This window comes from Pongo pygmaeus, chromosome 4, assembly GCF_028885625.2.
Source record: "Pongo pygmaeus isolate AG05252 chromosome 4, NHGRI_mPonPyg2-v2.0_pri, whole genome shotgun sequence".
Lineage (NCBI taxonomy): Eukaryota > Metazoa > Chordata > Mammalia > Primates > Hominidae > Pongo > Pongo pygmaeus.
Genome location: NC_072377.2, coordinates 41,965,621 through 41,986,055, shown reverse-complemented (window position 1 = coordinate 41,986,055; position 20,435 = coordinate 41,965,621). Strand labels below are relative to the sequence as shown.

General features: G+C 36.4%; 1 protein-coding gene across 4 annotated transcripts in view; it reads left to right on the top strand.

Moving 5' to 3' along the window:
• OXCT1 (3-oxoacid CoA-transferase 1) overlaps positions 1–20,435 on the top strand; it is a 139,766-nt gene that overhangs the window by 66,845 nt on the left and 52,486 nt on the right. For all 4 annotated transcript variants that reach the window (XM_054487911.2, XM_054487912.2, XM_063664776.1 and 1 more), the window contains exons 11-13: positions 1,733–1,781; positions 8,060–8,132; positions 8,728–8,803. In XM_054487911.2, coding sequence (XP_054343886.1) covers positions 1,733–1,781; positions 8,060–8,132; positions 8,728–8,803 — 198 coding nt within the window. The remainder of the gene's footprint in view (positions 1–1,732; positions 1,782–8,059; positions 8,133–8,727; positions 8,804–20,435) is intronic.

Below are 20,435 nucleotides of genomic sequence, written 5' to 3'. Positions count from 1 at the left end.
AATGTAGTATTGTATTTTATGTAGTAGATGGTACATTCCTGACTCTGGCTTTCTGACTGCGTCTCCCATGTGGAACCTGATTCAGAGAGACCTCGTGATTTCCCATGTGAACTATTTCTCATCCTTCTGTTGTTGGACAAGATAATGAAGACTGTCAATAGTTCTATGTTAAATAAAATTAAGTAAGCCTCAGAGTGAGAAACTGAAGAGTAAGGTTTCTACTTTAGGACAGGGACATTGTTTGAGTTGATTGCCTCAAAAAGCTGTAGAAGTTCTCATCTCATTCTCCTTTTGAAGCTCTATTGTCCAAAAGGTTAAATTTTTTTCTTCCTTAAGATTAAGCATCCAGGTGAGCTCAATTTTGTTAGTTAGGCCATATTTTTTCATTATTATAATAAAATCATATATTTTTTGCTTCCTGTATGACATTTTAATTTAATTAACAATGGCAGGGATTTGGTTTGCCTATTCATAATCTTTTATTTCTCAGAAGATAATAACTGTTAATGCAATAGAAATTATGCATATGGAAAACGTATTCACAATTCAAAATAAATAACGATCCTGAGCATATGGTTGATACTGATTGAGGCAATAATCGTGACATTTTCAAAGACACAAAAATGATATATATTTGGATAAAAGCAGATTCATGTGGAAGTAAAAGACTTGCATTTTTAAGGTGCCTTAGAGATTATCTAGAGTGATCAAATTCCTGGTTTTGAAGAAAAGGGAAATAAATTGGTGGATTATCCGTGGCTAGTGTTTAAAGGAAAATTTACATAGCTCTGAACATTAGTTGCCACTTCAGTTTAAAGGAGAAATTTTTGGTCCCTCTCTAGAAAGTATGTAACAATTTCACAGCCAATATTTCTTCATTTTTGGCTGCATCTTATATCTTATGCCTTTTTATTTTTTATAGTTTCCTACCTTTTCATCGAATATATGTGATATTCTTAAACTACTTGCCCTATTTAAATAGAGTTACGTTATAAAAACATATGGAAAAATTTAAAAATTTTACAGAGAGTAGCTGTGCAAAAGGAACATAAGGACATAAGTATATCAAAACTTAGATGTAGTGAGGAGTAAGATTAGAAACCCAAATTCAGGCCTACATTTTACAAATCAGAAAGCTAAAAGTTTGCCTCTCCAGGTCCTTCCAGCCAAATAATGTGATGTAGTTTGTATTCATTAATCCTCACAGAAAAGTTTTTGAATAACATCGGCTGCATAGTAGGTACTAAATTTTTCTTCTTTGATTTTTATATTTTTAAGAGAATGGGATGTCACTATGTTGGCCAGCCTGGTTTTGAACTGGCCTCAAGTGATCCTCCTGCCTCAGCCTCTCAAAGTGCCGAGATTACAGGCATGAGCCACTGCCCTGGCCTACATTAGTTTTACCGACCTATATTTCTAATACATTTTCATAGTAGGGACTAAATAATTACTTTTTGTTTTATGGACTTGTATTTCTAATAGTATAACATTTCTTTCAAACTGGTAATTTTTAGAAAATATTTTTAATTTGCCCAATCACAACTTTAGTATAGAAAAGACTAACATAAGAAACAGAGCCGTGGACACAACCGAATTATTTTTCAAAAGTTTACCTCAAGTCTTCGGATGATAAATTTCTAGGGTTTTTAGGGAAGTTATTTATATTACAGTTCTAATATGTGATTCGGTGAGAATCTTCATTTACTAATTGAATGTATGTTGTATTTGACAGGGTCCATATCCACGACAACATGAAGCTGATGCAGATCTCATCAATGCAGGTAAGCTCACTTATTTCTAGCCCTTCCCTTTGCTGTTAATTTTGTGCTACATAATAAGAGTTTGGACTCAATTCTTTGTCTTTTCCTGGAGAGCACTCCATGGTATTCATTGTTGAGGAGGAGAGATAAGCTTTTTTGAGGTCTCCCCTCATTCAGGAATGACCAAGATAAAGGAGGAAATGCAGATGAAGGCACATTTAGTGGAAGAGCTTTGATGGATCAATCAATCAGGGTCCTGCCTGTGAATAGAGAGCACTCTTATATGAGGTAATTGAGAGTTAGAGGAAGGGACAATTCACAAGAGCATGGACAGGATTAAAAGAGACCAAGAAAGGATGGTGAAATTCCACAGGGAGTTATCACCTCTGGGCTTTATGGGGCAGGTTGCTGTGATTTGACTGAGTTCCTCTACCAAAGGCCACTTAATGGAACTGTGGCCTGTGGTAGAGGAACTGGCCACTTAGTAGAAACTGTGGCCTTTGGTAGAGGAACTCAGTCAAATCACAGCAACCTGGTTGGGTGGAGGGTGTCCTCTGCTGGGTTGCCTGCCTGTGCCTCCCACTGGCAAATCTCAAGTCAAAGTAGGTCAGGATAGAGAAGGGTGTGAGTGAATCTATAGCAGCAAAAAGAAAAGATCTGGTACACTGGGGTTTTTGGGGTTTTGATGCTTCCTATTTTCTAGTTCTCACTGGAGCAGGAGAGGTGCTTAAGGAGGTACTCTGCTGGTAAGTATGATCTAGTAATGTAATAAATATAGTTTTGTTAAACTGGGGACTAGAGCCTTGTCTTCTCCTTTGTTCTTACAGGCATATGCTTTGCCTTTTATTACTAGCCTTTTCTTTGACTGAGATGTAGCGTCATATATTAACAGCCTAGAGGAGGAAGAACAGGTCAGGTCTTTTGGCCATCTCACTGCCTATGCTTGAGGCAACACTGCCACCACTTTGGAGCCGTATGCCATCCCTGGAGTGCAGCTGCCCATAAGAAGCTAATTTTTAGGTTCTAGCATGATTTTCTGTATCCTTCTTTTATTCATTCTGCCCCCACAAAACTATTATTCTTACTTTGCATTCAAAAATAGGATGTGTAAATTTCAGAAGACAGGTAATATGAGCTGAACATAAAGGCCAGCTGCCAAGTAAAATTGATGTTTGATACTTAGAATTTTTGGAAGTGAAACAGCTTCTGGTTGAATAGTTGAATTAGTTAACACGACTCAACTCTGAAAGGCCTACTGTGATAAAGCAATGACATTTAACCAAGGCTGTAATTTAATTGTACTGTACCCTTTAGCAATAGCTCATTGATCTGTGAAAATATTTGCTGCTTGGTTTAATTAATTTATGATATTAGTGAGTTATTTGCAAAATGAATAACTGCATGTTCCAAATTTCAGGCTTTAGTTTATAAAACCCACTTTCCTTGGAAAAGTTGTTAACTTTTTCCATGTGGTTGGACAGTAGGTGTTTCTGATTCCGTAGAGCTTAGAAGTAACTCAGTCCAAATGAAGCCACCAATTTTATATTTACACCAATTTTATATTTCAACTTCAACACATGAAGTGCCACGTTTATAAACTACTTTACAAAACAGGAATTTATTGCTTATGGGAAGCCAAGCTGCAGGTCAGTTTAATAATATTATAACTTTTTCAAAGTCCTTTTTGGGATTTTTGATCCTTTGATACTTTTGATTTTAAATTAGGAAATACTTTAAGCTGGAGAGCCTAGAATATAAATTGGTGGTTTCCTCAATTCCCAAAATTACCTGGAAGATCAACCCATTATTTGTGTTAGTTTGAAAGCATTTTATGGAAATCTCTTCGAATACAAAGAGTTATGTTTCTGGATATAATTGGTATATTAAAAATTCAAAATAATAATAGAACTATTTCCAAGGATCTCTTTTAAAAAAGTCTCATAAGGTTATGTAAAAATGAACTACCAGTTGTATAGTTTTATATGGCTTAGAGCATACTTTTTCACATGTATTATACCATTGGAACCTCAAATGAAACCTTGTTATACAAATTGGGAAACTGAGGTCCAGAAAATTGAAGTGATGGGTTCAAGGTAACATTGCTAGGGACTGAGTTTGTACCCAGTCTCCTCCTTGTGACCCCTGGCCTTTTTCTGTATACACTGAGTTGTATCTGCTGATGACCTGACTTGCATAGAGGTGCAGACAGCAGTGCTAGGAACGTTCCAGAGGTCCCATCAAGATCTGGGCTCTAACCTAGAGTAACCCAATGCAGTTGTGAAATTTCTAAGTCTCATATTTTGCTTCTGTATTGTGCATTTTGCATTCTTCATTTCTTAATGTTTTCTTATTTTAATATACAGTATTTTAAATGACTTAACTTTTGATTAAACTTGCTTTAGAAAGAATCACCATGTTTAATATCCCTGGCCCCTGCCATGTCTTCTCTACACTAGTGGTTTTCAGTGGGGTGGGGTCTGATTTTGCCCCCAGAGACATTTGGCAATGTCTGAGGACATTTTTGATTGTCACACCTGGGGGAGTAACATCTAGTAGGTAGAGGCCAGGGATGCTGATAAACATCCCACAGCAACCAGGACAGTCTCCCTATCCCCCAGAGTTAACCAGCCCCAATGCTCAATAGTGCTAAGCAGGAGAAACTCTGCTCTAGCGGTATATGTATCACATGCGAAGAATCACAGGGCTGCAGTCTAAAGTGCAGATAACATGGCATTCTAGATCTCTAGTGTTTGCAACCAACCATTATGGCTTTCTGTCTTGCTGTACCCTTCAAGGATACTTTTGTGTACCCATTCTGGACTGCTGGGTGTTTTCTGATTATGGCTCATACTCTTCTTTGCATGTCTTTGCTCTTGGTGTGTCTTTCATGAGATTTTGTTCTGCTCCATTCCATTTTTATCCCCATCTCCTTACTGATAACTTTCTATCAACATTCATTATGCCTATCCTTCAAGTTCCAGCTCATTTTTCTTCTCCAAATCCTACTATAGCTCAGAAATGCCCTTCCCCTAAACCCACAACATATCTAGTGTCTCTCTGAGAAGCATATCACATTTTGCCTTGTAATTATTTGTTTATCTCTCTTGCTGTATAGTAAGTTCCTTTTGCTTAGGGTAGTGTGGTCTAAGTGTGGTCCCCAGACCCAACAGCATCAGCATCACTGGAAATGTTTTAGAAATGAAATTCTCAGACCTCACCACACACCTACTGAATTAGAAACTCTGCATTTCATAAATCTTCCATGTGATTCTGATGAATGTTAAAGTTTGCAAACCACGAGTTTAGATCACCCAAATTTGGTTTATAACACTGTTTAAGGCATATAGTAGGCATTTACTATTGTGTGGATGACCTGTTAAATCATGAGCCAAAGGACTCAGTGACCATGAAATCGATAACTCTATTGCCCAAATATGAAAAATTCAGATATACATAAAGAAAAATTGGAGGAGACAGAAATCAATCAGGAATAGCCAAATAAGAAAGCCCTCTTTATGTTGATTGCCTTTAGTTAACGACTTTTCTTGACCAAACTTGGACATCGTATGTGAAAACCATGGATTCAACTTTAGGATACTTATTTTTGTTTAGATATTGGATGTTTAAAAATGCTGAAAATTAACCTTGCTTCAAAAAAATGTAATTTTTAAGATGCTGTAATGTATTAGCAGAGGCCTTGATGATGATTTTTCAAGGGAGTTGTTTTCTGGGCTCTTTAATGAAACTATGCTTCACAAATAATATAGGGAGATCCAAAGCTCTTCCCATTGATCTCAGTTTCCTGTAACATGGTAAATATGCCTTCTATGTATTATCAGCCAGTGCAGATTGTCTTTTGGAAGTCAGTGTTATTTAGCCCCTAAAAAACAAAGAACCGGAATTTTTAATGTTTTTCTTCCTTTTTGTCCTACAAATTCCTCCTCCTTGACTTCCCACAGGACTGACGAAGATCTGAATTTGCAGGTTATAGACATTGTGTCTAGAATAAGGTTTAGTTGTGTTATGCCTGTCTTAAAACCTAGAGCTCACACAGGCTGGCCGTACAACCCCACCATATAAGCCAATTGCTTGGTCCTGTAGCATTTATCCCTAGAGGGGCAATGGCATTGTCTCTTTTATAAGTAGCTTTGGAGAGAGGAGTAACAAAAATGGCAATAATAAAAGGTGATGTTTATAAAGCCCTTTCTCTGTGCCAGGCAAGTTAGAGTAAGGACTTTGCATGCATTATCTAATTTAATCCACTAAGTCTTACATGCTGTTTAAAAGCCCCTGCTAACCATACCAGGAAGTATTTTCAAAACTTTTCAGTTTTGTGTACTTTAAAAGATACAAAAATATTTCTATCATTTGGAATAAAACTCCCTCGAGAGATATATATTTATATCAAGATGAAATATTTATATATTTATATATTTATAAATAAGCTTACTCTTTCTCCATACTCAAGTTTGAATGGAGGGGGATATTGATGGAAAAGTTAGCTTTCGGGAAAGACTTGAGAATCTGAGGATATAACTGTGTTGCACAGCTAGGGATATTCAGACTGCTTGTGGTCCTTTTGTTTCTGGGAGCTATTCCCTATTCCAATTTTGGAATAACAGTTTTGCTTCTCTTTCTTTTTGTCTGCCCTATTATACTGGGGCCATGCATGGGGTGTTCTCAAAACAGTGGTATGTGAGCACCTTCTTTGGCACAGTGGTATGTGAGCACCTTTCTGGTTGAGACCAGAAGCTATTCCCAGGCCCCTGAAGCTCCTGAATAGAGAGGAAATAGATCACAAGATGGGAGCAGCTTAGATATGAGTCAGGTGATTTTATTAGTTCTATGGGTAGTAGATGACCTTGAAAATCTTTTCCAGCTCTGAACCTCATTATAAGATATAAGTCTTGGGAGATGTCCTTCCAAGGGGACTTCTTGGAAGTTAACCTTAAATACGTTGGCCAGTATTACCATGTTATTCCCTGATTTTATGAAAATCCTGTGGTTTTAATAGAAGCTTATGGGGCAAGAGAGTACAGATGAGTCAGAAAAAGAAAGACAAGGGGAGAGGGATGAAAAGTCGAGAGTTCAGGCCAAATGAAATTAAGGAATTAGGTGGGTCCTTTTTTTCTATATGTTTTTTCTAATTTTATTTTTATTTCTCCCCAGCTTCACTGAGATATACTTAACCAATAAAAATTGTTTATATTTAAGACATATAACATGATGATTTGATATACATATACATTGTGAAATGATTACCACAATCGTTAATTATCACATCCATCACCTCACAGTTACCTTTTTTCATAGTGAGAACTCTTAAGATCTTCTTTTCTAGCAAATTTCAGTTATACAGTATAGTATTAACTATAGTTAATACTATATGCTGTACATTAGAGTCTCAGAAGTTATTCTTCTTATCACTGAAGTTATTTGTTGATTAAAAAAAGAAACTGCAGTGCATCTCCTGTGTCATTCCCTTCAAAATTGCATTCCTTCATATGTTCATGTTGATTCCACAGTCTCTCTGTCTCAGTGACTTACAGTAGCATTAGATTCTGGCAGGTGTTACCCCAGAACTTCCTTCCTCCTCATTCCTAAGTAGTATTTAGCAGAGGATTGTGAAGGGAATGGGGATGGTGAGAGGCTGGAGAGGTATAGACAATAGAGGGGTGCATTTCCTGTAGAACAGGGGTCCCTAACCCCTGGGCTGTGGACCAGTACCAGTCCATGGCCTGTTAGGAACCAGGCTGCACAGCAGGAGGTGAGCAGCAGGCGAGCAAACGAGCATTACCATCTAAGCTTGGCCTTCTCTCAAATCAGCAGCAGCATTAGATTCTGATAGAAGCCCAACTGAACCCATTGTAAACTGTGCATATGAGGGATCTAGGTTGCCCGTTCCTTATGATAACTTAATGCTTGATAAGCTGATGTGGAACAACAGTTTCATCCTGAAACCATCCCTATCCCCCAGTCCATGGAAAAATTGTCTTCCATAAAACCGGTCTGAGGTGCCAAAAAGGGGACTGCTGCTGTAGAGAATTTCCAAACAATAAGAAAACTAAAAGTGGTCTGCTTTTCATTATCGTCATGCAAAGGCAAGAGCAATGTCAGTGACAAAATGCTTTCCACCACAAAAGGTTCCTACTATGTCCCCCCACCTGCTATGTCACTGCATTTTGGTAAAGGGAGCTTAAGTTCTTTTGGGAATGGAGAAGATACGGACCTCTGTTCACCATGATACTCTTAGAAATCTAATAACCTTTTCTTTCTTTTGTGTGTGTGTGTGTGTTTAGGCAAGGAAACAGTTACTATTCTTCCAGGAGCCTCTTTTTTCTCCAGCGATGAATCATTTGCAATGATTAGAGGGTACGTAATAACAGAGCCCCTCATGTTTCACACAGTATGGAATGAGCTGAGTCATCCTCTGAGTGTGTTAGCAAGGCTCTGAAACAGCCACATTTCCCAGCCAGAAAACTATCAGGAGTTTGTTCGGCTGCAAGATGTGAAATTATTCACATCGAATGTTGGGCATTGAATATCCAGCCCACTGTTAGGAAAAGAACCCCCAAAATGGAATCCATGTCTTTGTGCCAACCAGACTGAAATAAACATTTCTAAGGTGCTTTCTGAGGATTCTAACATTTTCTTCAAACTGTGTTCACTTTCTAGCTAGTGTTTGTGTTCAAATAGTCACATTCTGCCTCACTGAAGGAGACAATCTTCCTGTGTACACCTGTTCATAGTTTGTTATTGAGACAATGTATACTGTAACTTTTTTTTCAAAAAAGAATTTTTAGTGATTATTTCTCTGTCAGCATGGAGCTGATCTATTAGGAAATCAGTTGTGTGGTGAGGGAAGCAAGTATATTTTGGTGGTATGAAGTTATTCTAATTGCTGGCAAGTTCAAGCAAAGGGGACAAAAGCTTGTGAGGTTCACTTTATTCTTCCTCTTTCTCTCAGGGGACATGTTGATCTGACAATGCTAGGAGCGATGCAGGTTTCCAAATATGGTGACCTGGCTAACTGGATGATACCTGTAAGTAGACATTTTTTATTCTGAATTATGTTTGGATCAGAATCATCATTTTTCAAATACTAAGAAAAAGGGCCATGAGATCACAATTCTTTAAAAATGAAATATTTTAATATATATTTCTTAGTAGAATCAAATTTTAATTAAGTAAGCACTGAGAAGTATTCAGCTTTGCCAATTTACTATGCAGTCGGGACTAAAAGTAGGCAAGGTCAGAGCCGAAACATCTTCCTTAGAAGAAACCAAGTTAGAGAAGACTTAAAAAACAGAAAAAGGGCTAATTATACTCTGAAAGTAAGAAATACAAATATTTACCATAACTAAAGTTTTAAACTAGGAAGAACAATTAACAAGTTTGTTAGTGTTAATTGTTAATTAACGTTGTTAATTGTTAATTCTATTAATCAGTGATTGAAATCATCTTGATTAGTCATGTGACCCCATAAATAATCATTGTCTTCTACTATGGAATTCAAAACCTGTGAGAGTTTAATATCCTTTTGAAATGCACAGTTGTCATTTAATATGAAATGCACAGTTATCATTTAATAATGACCTAAATCAAGGAAGAAACCTCTTAGAATTAGCTTTGGAAACAGGACTGTTATCACTGACTTAATTCATGAGTGTAGTTCATTATAGACCAGGATGTTGCTTCCCAAGTACGTGCATGGAAACAACAATGGGTATGTTTATGATTATGAGCTCATTTTGGCTGGTAGCCCGGTTGCTTTTTGTGTGTGTATTTAAGGATTTCCATATGTTTCTCTATAGAACCAGCTAAGAAGAATCTTGTCAAATAACTGAGGCTGGTGGTCTATGATAGGACAGTTTTCTTGAAATCTGTTAAATTTGTTTTCTAATAATTTTTTGAGGAAGGTGGATTAATGTAGTTGATAACAATGTTAGAGATCATGTTAGTCTAGCTCATTTGATCTAATGCCACCTGAAATGTTATGTTTAAGTTTTAATAATTATTCAAGCCCTAGTTTTCAAACTTGGTGGTGTATTAGAATACCTCAGAGTTTTAAGAAATTTTGATGCCTGGGTTCTAGCCCAGGTAGTCTCTAATTTAATTAATCTGGGATGTAGCCTGGACACTGGGTCATTCAAAGCAACTCAGGTGGTTCTGATATGTGACCAGGTTTGAGAACCAGCATATTAAAGATTGATTACAACTCACCTCATTTTAAAATGTAAGAGAAAAACATCATTGAGCCATCATAATAAGAACTCTTAGCAAATTGTGGATTATATTGTTAGTTTAGTTGTAAAAATGCTGATCTTTCAGAATCAGCCATAGTTACAAGGGTTAGCAGCTTTTGATTGCTTCAAAAAAATCAGGGAGGGTCTCCTGAGCATTGTACAGTGAGTCAGATAGACAGTTTATGGAAATACTTGTGTAGGATATTACAATGTATTTCTGTTTTCAAATTTTAGAAAAGGGCCATATGGGGTAGTAGAGTGAGTATAGGAAAGCAAACCCTGGGTTTTAGCACTGACTCTACCAGTAATCAAGGTGTGATGTTGAACATTTCACTTACGCTCTTTGGGTTAAAATGCCCTCATCTATAAAGTGAGGGTTTGAGACCAGATAATTTTAGAGGTCTCATTTGGTTCTCTTAGCTTAGTAGGTAAGAGCAAGGCCCTGTAGTGAGATAGTCCTGGATTAAAGTCTTATTTCTGACACTTGCTGGCAGTGTAACTTGAGCTAATTTCCTGTTTTTCCTCATCTGTAAAATAGGAATCATATAACAGTACCTACTTTATAGGACTATATGAAGGAATACATGTGACAATGCATACAAAGTACATAGCACAGAGCTTGACACATAGTACTGGTAAATAGGTTTATTGTTCTTATAAGAAGTTGCCGGCCGGGCGCGGTGGCTCACGCCTGTAATCCCCCGCACTTTGGGAGGCTGAGGCGGGTGGATCATGAGGTCAGGAGATTGAGACCATCCTGGCTAACATGGTGAAACCCCGTCTCTACTAAAAAATACAAAAAATTAGCCGGGCGTGGTGGCATGCGCTTGTAGTCCTAGCTACTCGAGAGGCTGAGGCAGGAGAATGGCTTGAACCCGGGAGGCGGGGCTTGCAGTGAGCAGAGATTGCGCCACTGCACTCCAGCCTGCGCGAAAGAGCGAGCCTCCGTCTCATAAAAAAAAATAAATAAATAAAATAAAAAAGAAGTTGCGGATACCTGGCAAAGAAGAGAAAAACATTGGGTCCTATGAACAAAAGCAATAGGGTTTTAAATACATCTATTTCTCTGGACTAATGGTTTTTGAAATCAGTTTGCACAGTGGTCCTGGGTATGAAGCAGAAATGTTTTAAATATCTTCTTCCCTTCGGGGAACATGGGCATCTTTATATCAGTATAAGATTTGTTTATCTTATGATTTAGCATGTAGTAAGGCTGGAAGCTCTCATAGTGGTAGTGTACACTATGTAGTTATTTGTAGGAAAGCTTTTCCAGTGCGTATCATATTTTTACATATCCTGTTAAGATTCCTGTGAATGATTAAAATACAAATGTTTATTACTTTATACTTTTCTCAATATAACTTGGAGCCCATGAGTTCCCAAAGGAATGGACCTAGTGGGATGAACAACTCTGGAGTTCTGTAGGAACATCATGGAAATCTAGTTGAGAAAAATTAAGCATAAGAAGTGTTCCTGGGTTTGGTTCCACTGTTTTGCTAATGGAAGTTGGTAGTGTTACTTCTGATTAGCATTTTTTTGTTGCTTTCATAAATGATAATCATTTTCTAACTTCTTTGTATGTGATGCACCATGTATATTTTCATTGTTTGAGACTCAGGGCAGCTTCAGAATCAAGTCCATGAGGTTTAGTTTGGTTTTAATTTCAGCCCTACCCCTTACAAATTATGTGATCTGAAGCACATGTTTTGGCTAGGATTAAGTGAGAAGAAAATGAAAAGTGAACACTGCAAGCATTCTCTAAATAGTGGCTATTAAGTAATGCTCTATTACTTAAAATTAAAGAGGAAATATTTACCTTAAAATACACTGGTAAAAGCGAGATGATTTTACAGGAGCCAGTACAACCTGCTTATCCTAAGTCCCTATTCAAGCACCAAAATTAAGCCCTTGGAGGACACATTTTTTTCTTTTATTGGTTATGGATAAAGATACAGCTTACCTTTCTTATGTAATTTCAGTAAGCAATCTATTTTTATTTGTCCCAAAGATTTGTTGACTTATATAACTTAAATGTTTTTATTGCAAGATCTGACAGTCAAGAAACTGAAAAATTCAGCTTTATTATATCATTTTTCATTTACTTTTATCTTTTTCCTGAGTTTAATAATCTTTCAATGGCTGTGTAAGCCATGAGTTCTCAGCATTATGACATCATCATCAATCATTACAGCATCAGATTACAATAAACATTAAGGCTTCAGGGCAAGCAAACGGTGTGGATGCTATTTGTCTTACCCTTTAATAGCTTCTTAGTATGCAGTGTTGGTCTCATGTACACAAATTTTTAACAATTCTATCCTGAGCATCCAAAGGAGGAAAACTTGACAAAACAGTAGTTGGCTCCTTCAAGCTCACTGCTGATTGTGATGATGGTAAAACCCCAGGCAAGCGAATAAATGATGGAAAGATGTGCAGTCTGCTGAATCTATATTCAGAGCTGCTCTAGTGCTTTCTGAATGCCTATTTTTGGAGAACAGCTGGCATTGATTATTGACTTATGAAGGGAAGAAGATGTGTATGGTCAGCTATCAGAGCTGGTTATTGAAAGCACAGAATAGCAGCCCACTGGACAGGGCTGCAATACATGAGTGGCACAAGAGCCAAGAGCCCTCCTCTATGTGGAGAGGATTGAATGAGGCATTCTTATGGCAAGAAAGAATGGGACACTTTTGGTGTTTTTTTTATTTTTTTCCTTTTCTCCCTCACATTTTTCACATCTTTGTGCATTTGAAAAGAATAAATACTAATTAATGTCATACTCCTGTGTGCTACACGTCTGAGCACATAAAATTGATTGGGTTCTCTAGACATGCTACCTGTTTTAAGTAAGTTAAGTCTGTAGTATTCCTGGTTATAAAACTACAAGGGGGTTTGTGTTCAAGATTCAATCTGTTTAGTTGCATCAATTGTAATCCAAATATTAACCCAAAATATAGATATTTAAATACATTATGACATAGATGAGGAAATAAGCATAAATCTCTAAATATTCTTTTAAGTTTAGTGTATTGTTCATTTGGTCCTGAGGCTCAGGAAAAGAAAAACGGGTGGAAAATCCATATGAGGTCGAATAAAACTTTTACAATTAGTAATGCCGTTGTCTTATTAGTGTAATGTAGTGGAAAGCTCATAAAACTTTGGAATTAGACAGACTTGAGCTTAAATACTGATTATTTACTTATTGATCGTGTAGTATATTCATTGGTAAAATGACAATTTTTAACTCATGCTTGTTCTGAGGATTAAATTCGCTAATTCATTCAACATGTATTGATCTGGCATATGTTAAGGGTCAGGCACTGTTAAATATAAATGACAACGTTTTTGGGGATGCAGTAGTTAACAAAACAGACAAAATTCTCTGCATTTATGGAGCTGATATTCTAACGGGTCAGCAGACTGTGTTCCATGTACCAAATCTGGCCCACTGCCTATTTTTGTAAATTTTTCTTGGAGCATAGCCATATCCACTCATTTACGTATTGTTTATGGCTGCTTTTGTACTGCTACAGCAGAGTTAAATAGTTAGGTTAGAAACTGTGTGGCTTGCAAAGCCTAAAATATTTACCATTTGGCCCTTCACAGAAAAAGTTTGCCAACTTCTGCCTTAGATCATTGATTTGAAACCTTTTTTCTCTAATATAAGCAAGTAACATCCTACAAATTTTTATGTTGTTTCAGTCTCTTCAAAATACTTTCTAATCTTCTTGTTATTTTTTGTATGACCCATTGTTTATTTAAAGGTGTGTCAGTTTCCAAATATTTGGTAGTTTTCCACATAACTTTTTAAAAAATTTTCAGTTTAGTTCTTTTGAGGTCAGAAAATACACTTTATAGTTTCAGTCCTTTTAAATTTGAGACTTGTTTATGGCCCAGAATGTAGTCTATTTTAGTGACTGTTCCATTTGCACTTGAATATATATTCTGCTCTTGTTGGTACAATGTTCTATAAGTGCCAATTGGATCAAATAGGCAGTTAGTATTGTTCAAGTGTTCTGTGTCTTATCAATTACTGAGAGAGTAGTCTTGAGATCTTCAGCTATAATTGTGGATTTGTCTGTTTTTCCTTTTAGTTATACCACTTTTTCTTTATCTGTTTTAGAGCTGTTACTACTTGCATTCATACACATTTAAGCTTACATTCTCTTAATGAATTGATCTTGTTATTTTGTCTCTTCAATAATATTCCTTATATTGAAGTTTACTGTCTGATGTTGATATAGTCACTCTTCAAAGTATGTTTCTCCATTCTTCTGCCTGTAACCTATGAACACCTTTATTTTTAAGTAGGTTTTTGTAATCATATAGTTAGATTGTTATCTTATAATCTCTAAATCATAATTGGAGGTTTAGACCATTTACATTTAACGTAGTCATCAATATGGTTGGGTTTAAATCTATCAGGATTTTTTTTTTTTTTCTGTTTACTTCATCTGTCCTTTTTGCCCTTTGATTTCTTTGGGATCAATTAAGTATTTTTTGAGTGTTTTATCTTCACTGTTGGATTACTTTTTAGTGGCTTCTCTAGGGTCTACCATATACATATTTTAATCACAATCTACTTCAAGTAATATATCACTTTATTTATAATGTAAGAATTATACAATAGTAAACTTCTATTTTCTGCCTTATTGTGTGTTCTTTAGTGATATTTAATTCTGCATGTGACATAAACCTTATACTTTGCTATTATTTTTGCTCTAAACACTTGACTATCTTTTGAAGTAATCTTTAAAAATGAAGAAAAATCTTTTATATTTTTCCAACATATTTTCTGTTTGTTGCACTTTTTCTGTGCAGAGATCTAGATTGCCATTTGATGTTGTTTTCCTTCTGCTTGAAGGACATCCTTTGATGTTTCTTGTAGTACTAATTCTATAGATGTCTCTCAGGTTGATCTTTTTCAATATTTGCTTTTAAGCTGTGTTAGGATTAGTTGAGGGTAGCCTTTAGTTGCAGTTTAATTTAGCCCCACTACTGAGAAAGTTTTCTTCAGAGGACTCTGCCTGATGCTCCATATATTACGAAATCTTTCCTCACTGTTTGGTAGAATTGTGAATTGTTCCTAGAGCTGTGTTAGTTTTGGGCTTTTTTTTTTTTTTTTTTTTTTTTTTTTTGCCTAATGCTTGCTTAGTGGTTCTTTTTCAGGCTTTGACTAATTTCTTCTCGTATATGCACATATCCGTACTCTGCTAAAGACTTGAGACCTTCTTCCTCTGCAAATCTGAGCTCTCACTCTGTGTAATGACCTCCTTTCTGGTATTTTCAGATCTCAAATTGTAGTTGCCTCAGGCTCTCTGAAGCCAACAAAATTGCTGGGTTTGACTTCCTGTACTGCAGCTTGCAAATTCTCTCCAGGCAGTAAGCTGGGGGAAATTGTAGACCTATCTTGTTGGCTTCCCTTCTTTCAGAAATGGTAGTCCCGTACTGTGTGTTGTCTAATGTCTGAAAGCCACTTTTTCATGTCAGTTTGATTTTTCTAACTGTTTAATATCATTAATAACATGTCTGAATTTATGTCATTGTGTATTTACCGATGGTTTTCTTAGTACAAATCCCTAGAAATAGAATATCTTTGTCAGTATTTTAGGGATTTTGATATATCACAGAGTTACTGGCCAGAAAAATTATCCCAGTTTACTCTCACGCCGTTTCTACTCTATTACCAACACTGGTATCAGCTTTTTAAAAGCTATATTATTTTCTTGTGTTATTTGGCATTTCTTCATAAAGCTGCTCTCTGGGATTGTTCAAGGGGCAGCCATACCTTACTCTTCAGGAGGGCATTTAATCGTTTTCTCTCTTGTTTTGGAGACCTTCCTTTTGGCTTCTAGCAATTATCTCTCACCAAATTCCAGTGTTGCTCTCTTTAGTTATATTAAAAAAACAACATTGATAATGAGTATTCTGTGTTAGTGAATATATCTTAGGAGATCCACTGTAACAAGCATGTATGTGAATGTGTGTGCATTTCTTCTGTTTACAATATTTTGAACAAGCTCTAAATATGGGATAGAATAAAATACAGCTATTTATATCTCCTGTGGTACTCTTTAACCTATTTCTGTTAGGGAAGCTTTTCCTCTGCCATTAATGAATACGCAGGCTGCATGACATTTCAGCTCACTCTAGGAAAATAAACAGCTCTTAGGTCACTTTAATTCATAAACTCAGTCTTCATTCAGACATTAGAGGGTCCATTCCAAAACAGTGAACAATGCTTTAATAATCATTCAAAAGCAATGCATCTCCTCATTTTTGTTCTCCCGGCTACAGTCTGCCTGCATTTGAAGAAGGTTATATAGTATTCTTTTGCTTTTTCTCTACTCCCCTCCTCTTCCAGCTCACTGTTTGGCACCCACCAGGATCAAAATTCAAGAGAAAGGGAAGGCAAGGAAATAGGGCACGAAAGATTTTACATAGTAGGAGACTGGTAATACTCTTTGCTGGCTCCATGATCTCTGGCCCATAAAAATATTTAAAGCTGATCCCTTCCTCTCTCTGTGTGTGTGGAGTGGGGTGAGCAGTTGTCTTTAGAGACCCCCTTCTTGGTTCCTCCTGCAGCAGCTGCTCCTATGGGTGATGGCTGGATGCTTCCCCAGCAGCTTCTGACTTCCCTGCGGTGTAAACATACAGACTCTTATCGGTGGAGTCCCTCTTCCTGGGCTATCCTGTTGACAAAGCATTAAAACCTGTTGAGGTTGTTCCTCTCTCACAAGGCCCACATCTGGGAAGCACTCACATTTCTTGTACTGCCTCCAGTGATAGTGTAGTTACTTCCCCAAAACAGCCCCTTTAATTTTCTCAGGTAAGAGTCAGGCAGCACTCGCTATCTGCACTCCCCATCTTTCAGGCTCTGAGTTGTCAATGGGGTGAGCAGCAGGCATACCCTTACCCCTTCCTTGGTTGCTGAGAAATGTGGGGGTAGTTAGGATACTTTTCATGAAATAAATCCTTCATACAAAACCTTTACTATTCCTATACTGTATTCCTTGGTCCTGCTGAGGGTCCCAAGAGCCTTGGGATGTACTTTTGACTATTTCCTTTGTAAATTCTACTTCTGAGCATCTATCCTACATGCTGGTATCCCCTAGCTCTTCTATCAGTTAAAAGTGAGACAGCAAGATCTCATCTAACATCTGGTTACCAACCATGTTTGCTCATGAGCCTGCCTTTTTCTTGTTGCCATTAATCTTCCCTATTTATCATATTTAATTCTGCACGTGATATAAATCTTATAATACTTGGCTATTATTTTTGCTCTAAACAGTCAACTGTCTTTTAAGTAATCTTTAAAAATGAGGGAAAAAACTCTTTAATATTTTTCCAGCATATTTGCCAATTCAAGCTCATATTCAGCTAAGCCTTGGTGCATATAAGGGTGTTTTCTATCTATGGTTCTAATACCTCTAGGCAGTTCCCCCTAGCCTGTTCTGTTTTCCACAGAGGACTGTGGAAGAACCCAGCCAAACCCTGTTTGTCCTAACAGGGAATAAAAATACTGACCCATTGGGATGGACCTTTACTTCCTGTGCTGTTTGGAAAATGCATTTAATGCCTTCAGAATTTCCAAGAGCAAAATATTATTTCCTCTTATACAGTGATTTAACAAATGGACATGCACTTTTTTAGAAAGGCAACTTTTTATTAGTGATTCACCAATTTAGGATGTTATTAGAAACATAAGCTATTTATTATACTTTTCTTGGGTGCTATATTTGGTTATCCAAAAATACTTTTATCTATGACTATCTGGAAAACATGTTGAAAACTAATGTTTAGTTTCCTTATTTACACCCGATATTTTTCAGACTAAAGGTATATTTAGAGACTGACATATTTGACATATTCATTTTGTCAGGAAAATTTCTCTTACTTGAAAGATCCTGTCAATGATTAAAAACTGTGATTAAGATTTAAAAGCCACAGCTAAATTCTAAAACTGTTTTTTACAAGGAGGGAACTAACAGTTATTAAGCACATGCCACTGGCCAGGTTCTGAATATTTATTGCCATTTTATCCTCATAGAACACTGAGTTAAATACAAATGTTCCTGTTATTATAGATGAAGAGATTCAGGCCAAGGGAGTTAACTATTCAAGTTCACATCTGTGGCAAGTGAAGAAAAGAGAAGTGGAATTACAGTCTTCTTTGCTCTTATGTGCTTCACATTCTGCCACAGGTACTTTTGGGGATATTTAACTGCCTTTCAGAATGGAAGCAAAACAACCTGCAGAATACATAAAAATCTGTATAGCATTCTGTAAGCCTTATGAAGAAATGATTGTCAGATAAAGCCTGTTGTGGTTTGAAGGATATATGTTGAGTACATATGACTCTTATTCATGGTGGGATTTTTTTGTAGGTGGACCATTTGCATGTTTGTTCTTCTGCATCCTGTTTTCTTTAAGCTTTCACCCAAATTCTAAAGTCTCCACTGCCCAGTCACTTATAATTAGCCTAAATGTCATATATGAAGTACTTTATCCATTTTATTTTATTTTATTTTATTTTTTTTAGTTATTATTTTTATTAAAGTGTAATTTTGTGTTTTTGAGACAAGGTCTGGCTCTATCGCCCAGGCTGGAGTTCAGTGGTGCTACTTCAGCTCACTGTGACCTCCATCTCCTGAGCACAAGTGATTTTCTTTTTTTTTTTTTTTTCTTTTATTATTATTATTATTATTATTATTATTATACTTTAGGTTTTATGGTACATGTGCGCAATGTTTACCCATTTTGTTTTTTATAAATTCTACCAATCAAAGAATTCTTTGGAAAATTTCAGGCCCTCTACAAAGAATGTTTATAAAATTATTTTGCAATACTTGCTAAATGGGAAACATTGAAGCACAATTGGAGAAATATCAGAATTATTGCAAAGGGAGGAAGATAATTTTTAAAAAGATTAAGATCCGAAAGGAACAAAAGCAAATTCATTAGCAAGCCATCTCACCCAGCCTAGGCCCTCACACATGTTAACCTTTGACAGAAGCAAAAGGATATGAGAATGTGAAAGACTTTCTCCATCTTCAACAGTCTTACAGAGATTTTGCCTTTTGATTGCTACCTGAGTCTTTTTTAGGAGGAAAGGAAATATTTTTCTCCTTGCTGTGTTTCATATGATATATTTTGAACAACTGCTTACCTCTAAGACTTTGACTCTTCACTGGAACTTGGGTATGTTCAACACAGAGACTGAAAGAAAGGTGAGCTAGATACCTGATTCCAAACCATGCTGCTACACTGTCTACTAGACACTCTTGTAAGAATTTAATCAAATATTCTCCATCTCCTCTGGTGTTGAAAGGCAGACTTCTTTGCATAGAGTGGGATTTTGGTCATCTTTGAATCAGTCGATCTCTGTCTCTCTCATGAACAATGAGTGAGTTTGATATTTGTTATAAATATCCTTTTGGCTAATGATGCATTTGTATGACTGCAGCAGCCTCTTCTCATTAAACAGCTCACTTAAAAGGAGGAGAAGAAACATTAAAAATGATAGATGAGGCTTCCTAGAATCCATTATTAATAATATGATAAATCATAGTGTTGCTGATATGACTTAGCAGGGAATGAAACCAAAGGGCTAATGATTACTGCTGGTGACCCTGCAGCTAAAGGCTAATGAATCTTGAAGACTAAATTTTATTAAATGACTGAATTTCACATTCCCAGTTGGTGAAATCTTTCTCTATTCTTTTGGTTTAGAGATCATCTTGATCAGCACTTTTGAGAAAATGTTTAAATTAAGTCTCTATAAAAATAGAATAGTAAATGCATACATCCAGCTTAGACAGTTATCCACTTATGGTCAGTCTTGTTTCATCTGTACTCAATTTCCCTTTTCCTCAGATTATTTTGAAGCAAATGCTGCAGATATTCTATCCATAAACATTTCGGCATTATCTGAAAGATTATTTTCAAATTTCTTTATAAAAGGATTATTTTCATAAACTGCAATTCTGTTATCCCACCTAACAGTAAGGAATTAAGGATATAATTCTTTAATATCATTCAGCTATAAGCACCTTAATGTTAATTGCAGAAAACCTGAATCAGGAGAAATGAAGTGACTCAGCTCAGGCTGCAAAACTCTAGTTAGTAGCTAAGCCAATACTAGAACCCATCTCTCCTGTCTATAGTTTTGTAGGGATGCTCTTTCCACTACACAGGGGAAAGTTTACCTTTGAAAAACATCCCTATACAAAGAACCTTCCATGTTTCTTTCAAATACGCTTAGAAGCGGCTGTATCCAAAAACTATCATCAGGATGAACAGAAAACCTACAGAATGTGAGAAAATATTTGCAATCTATCCATCTGACAAATGACTAATATCCAAAGTCTGTAAGGAACTTAAGCATATTTACAAGAAAAAACTAACCCCATTAAAAAGTGGGCAAAGG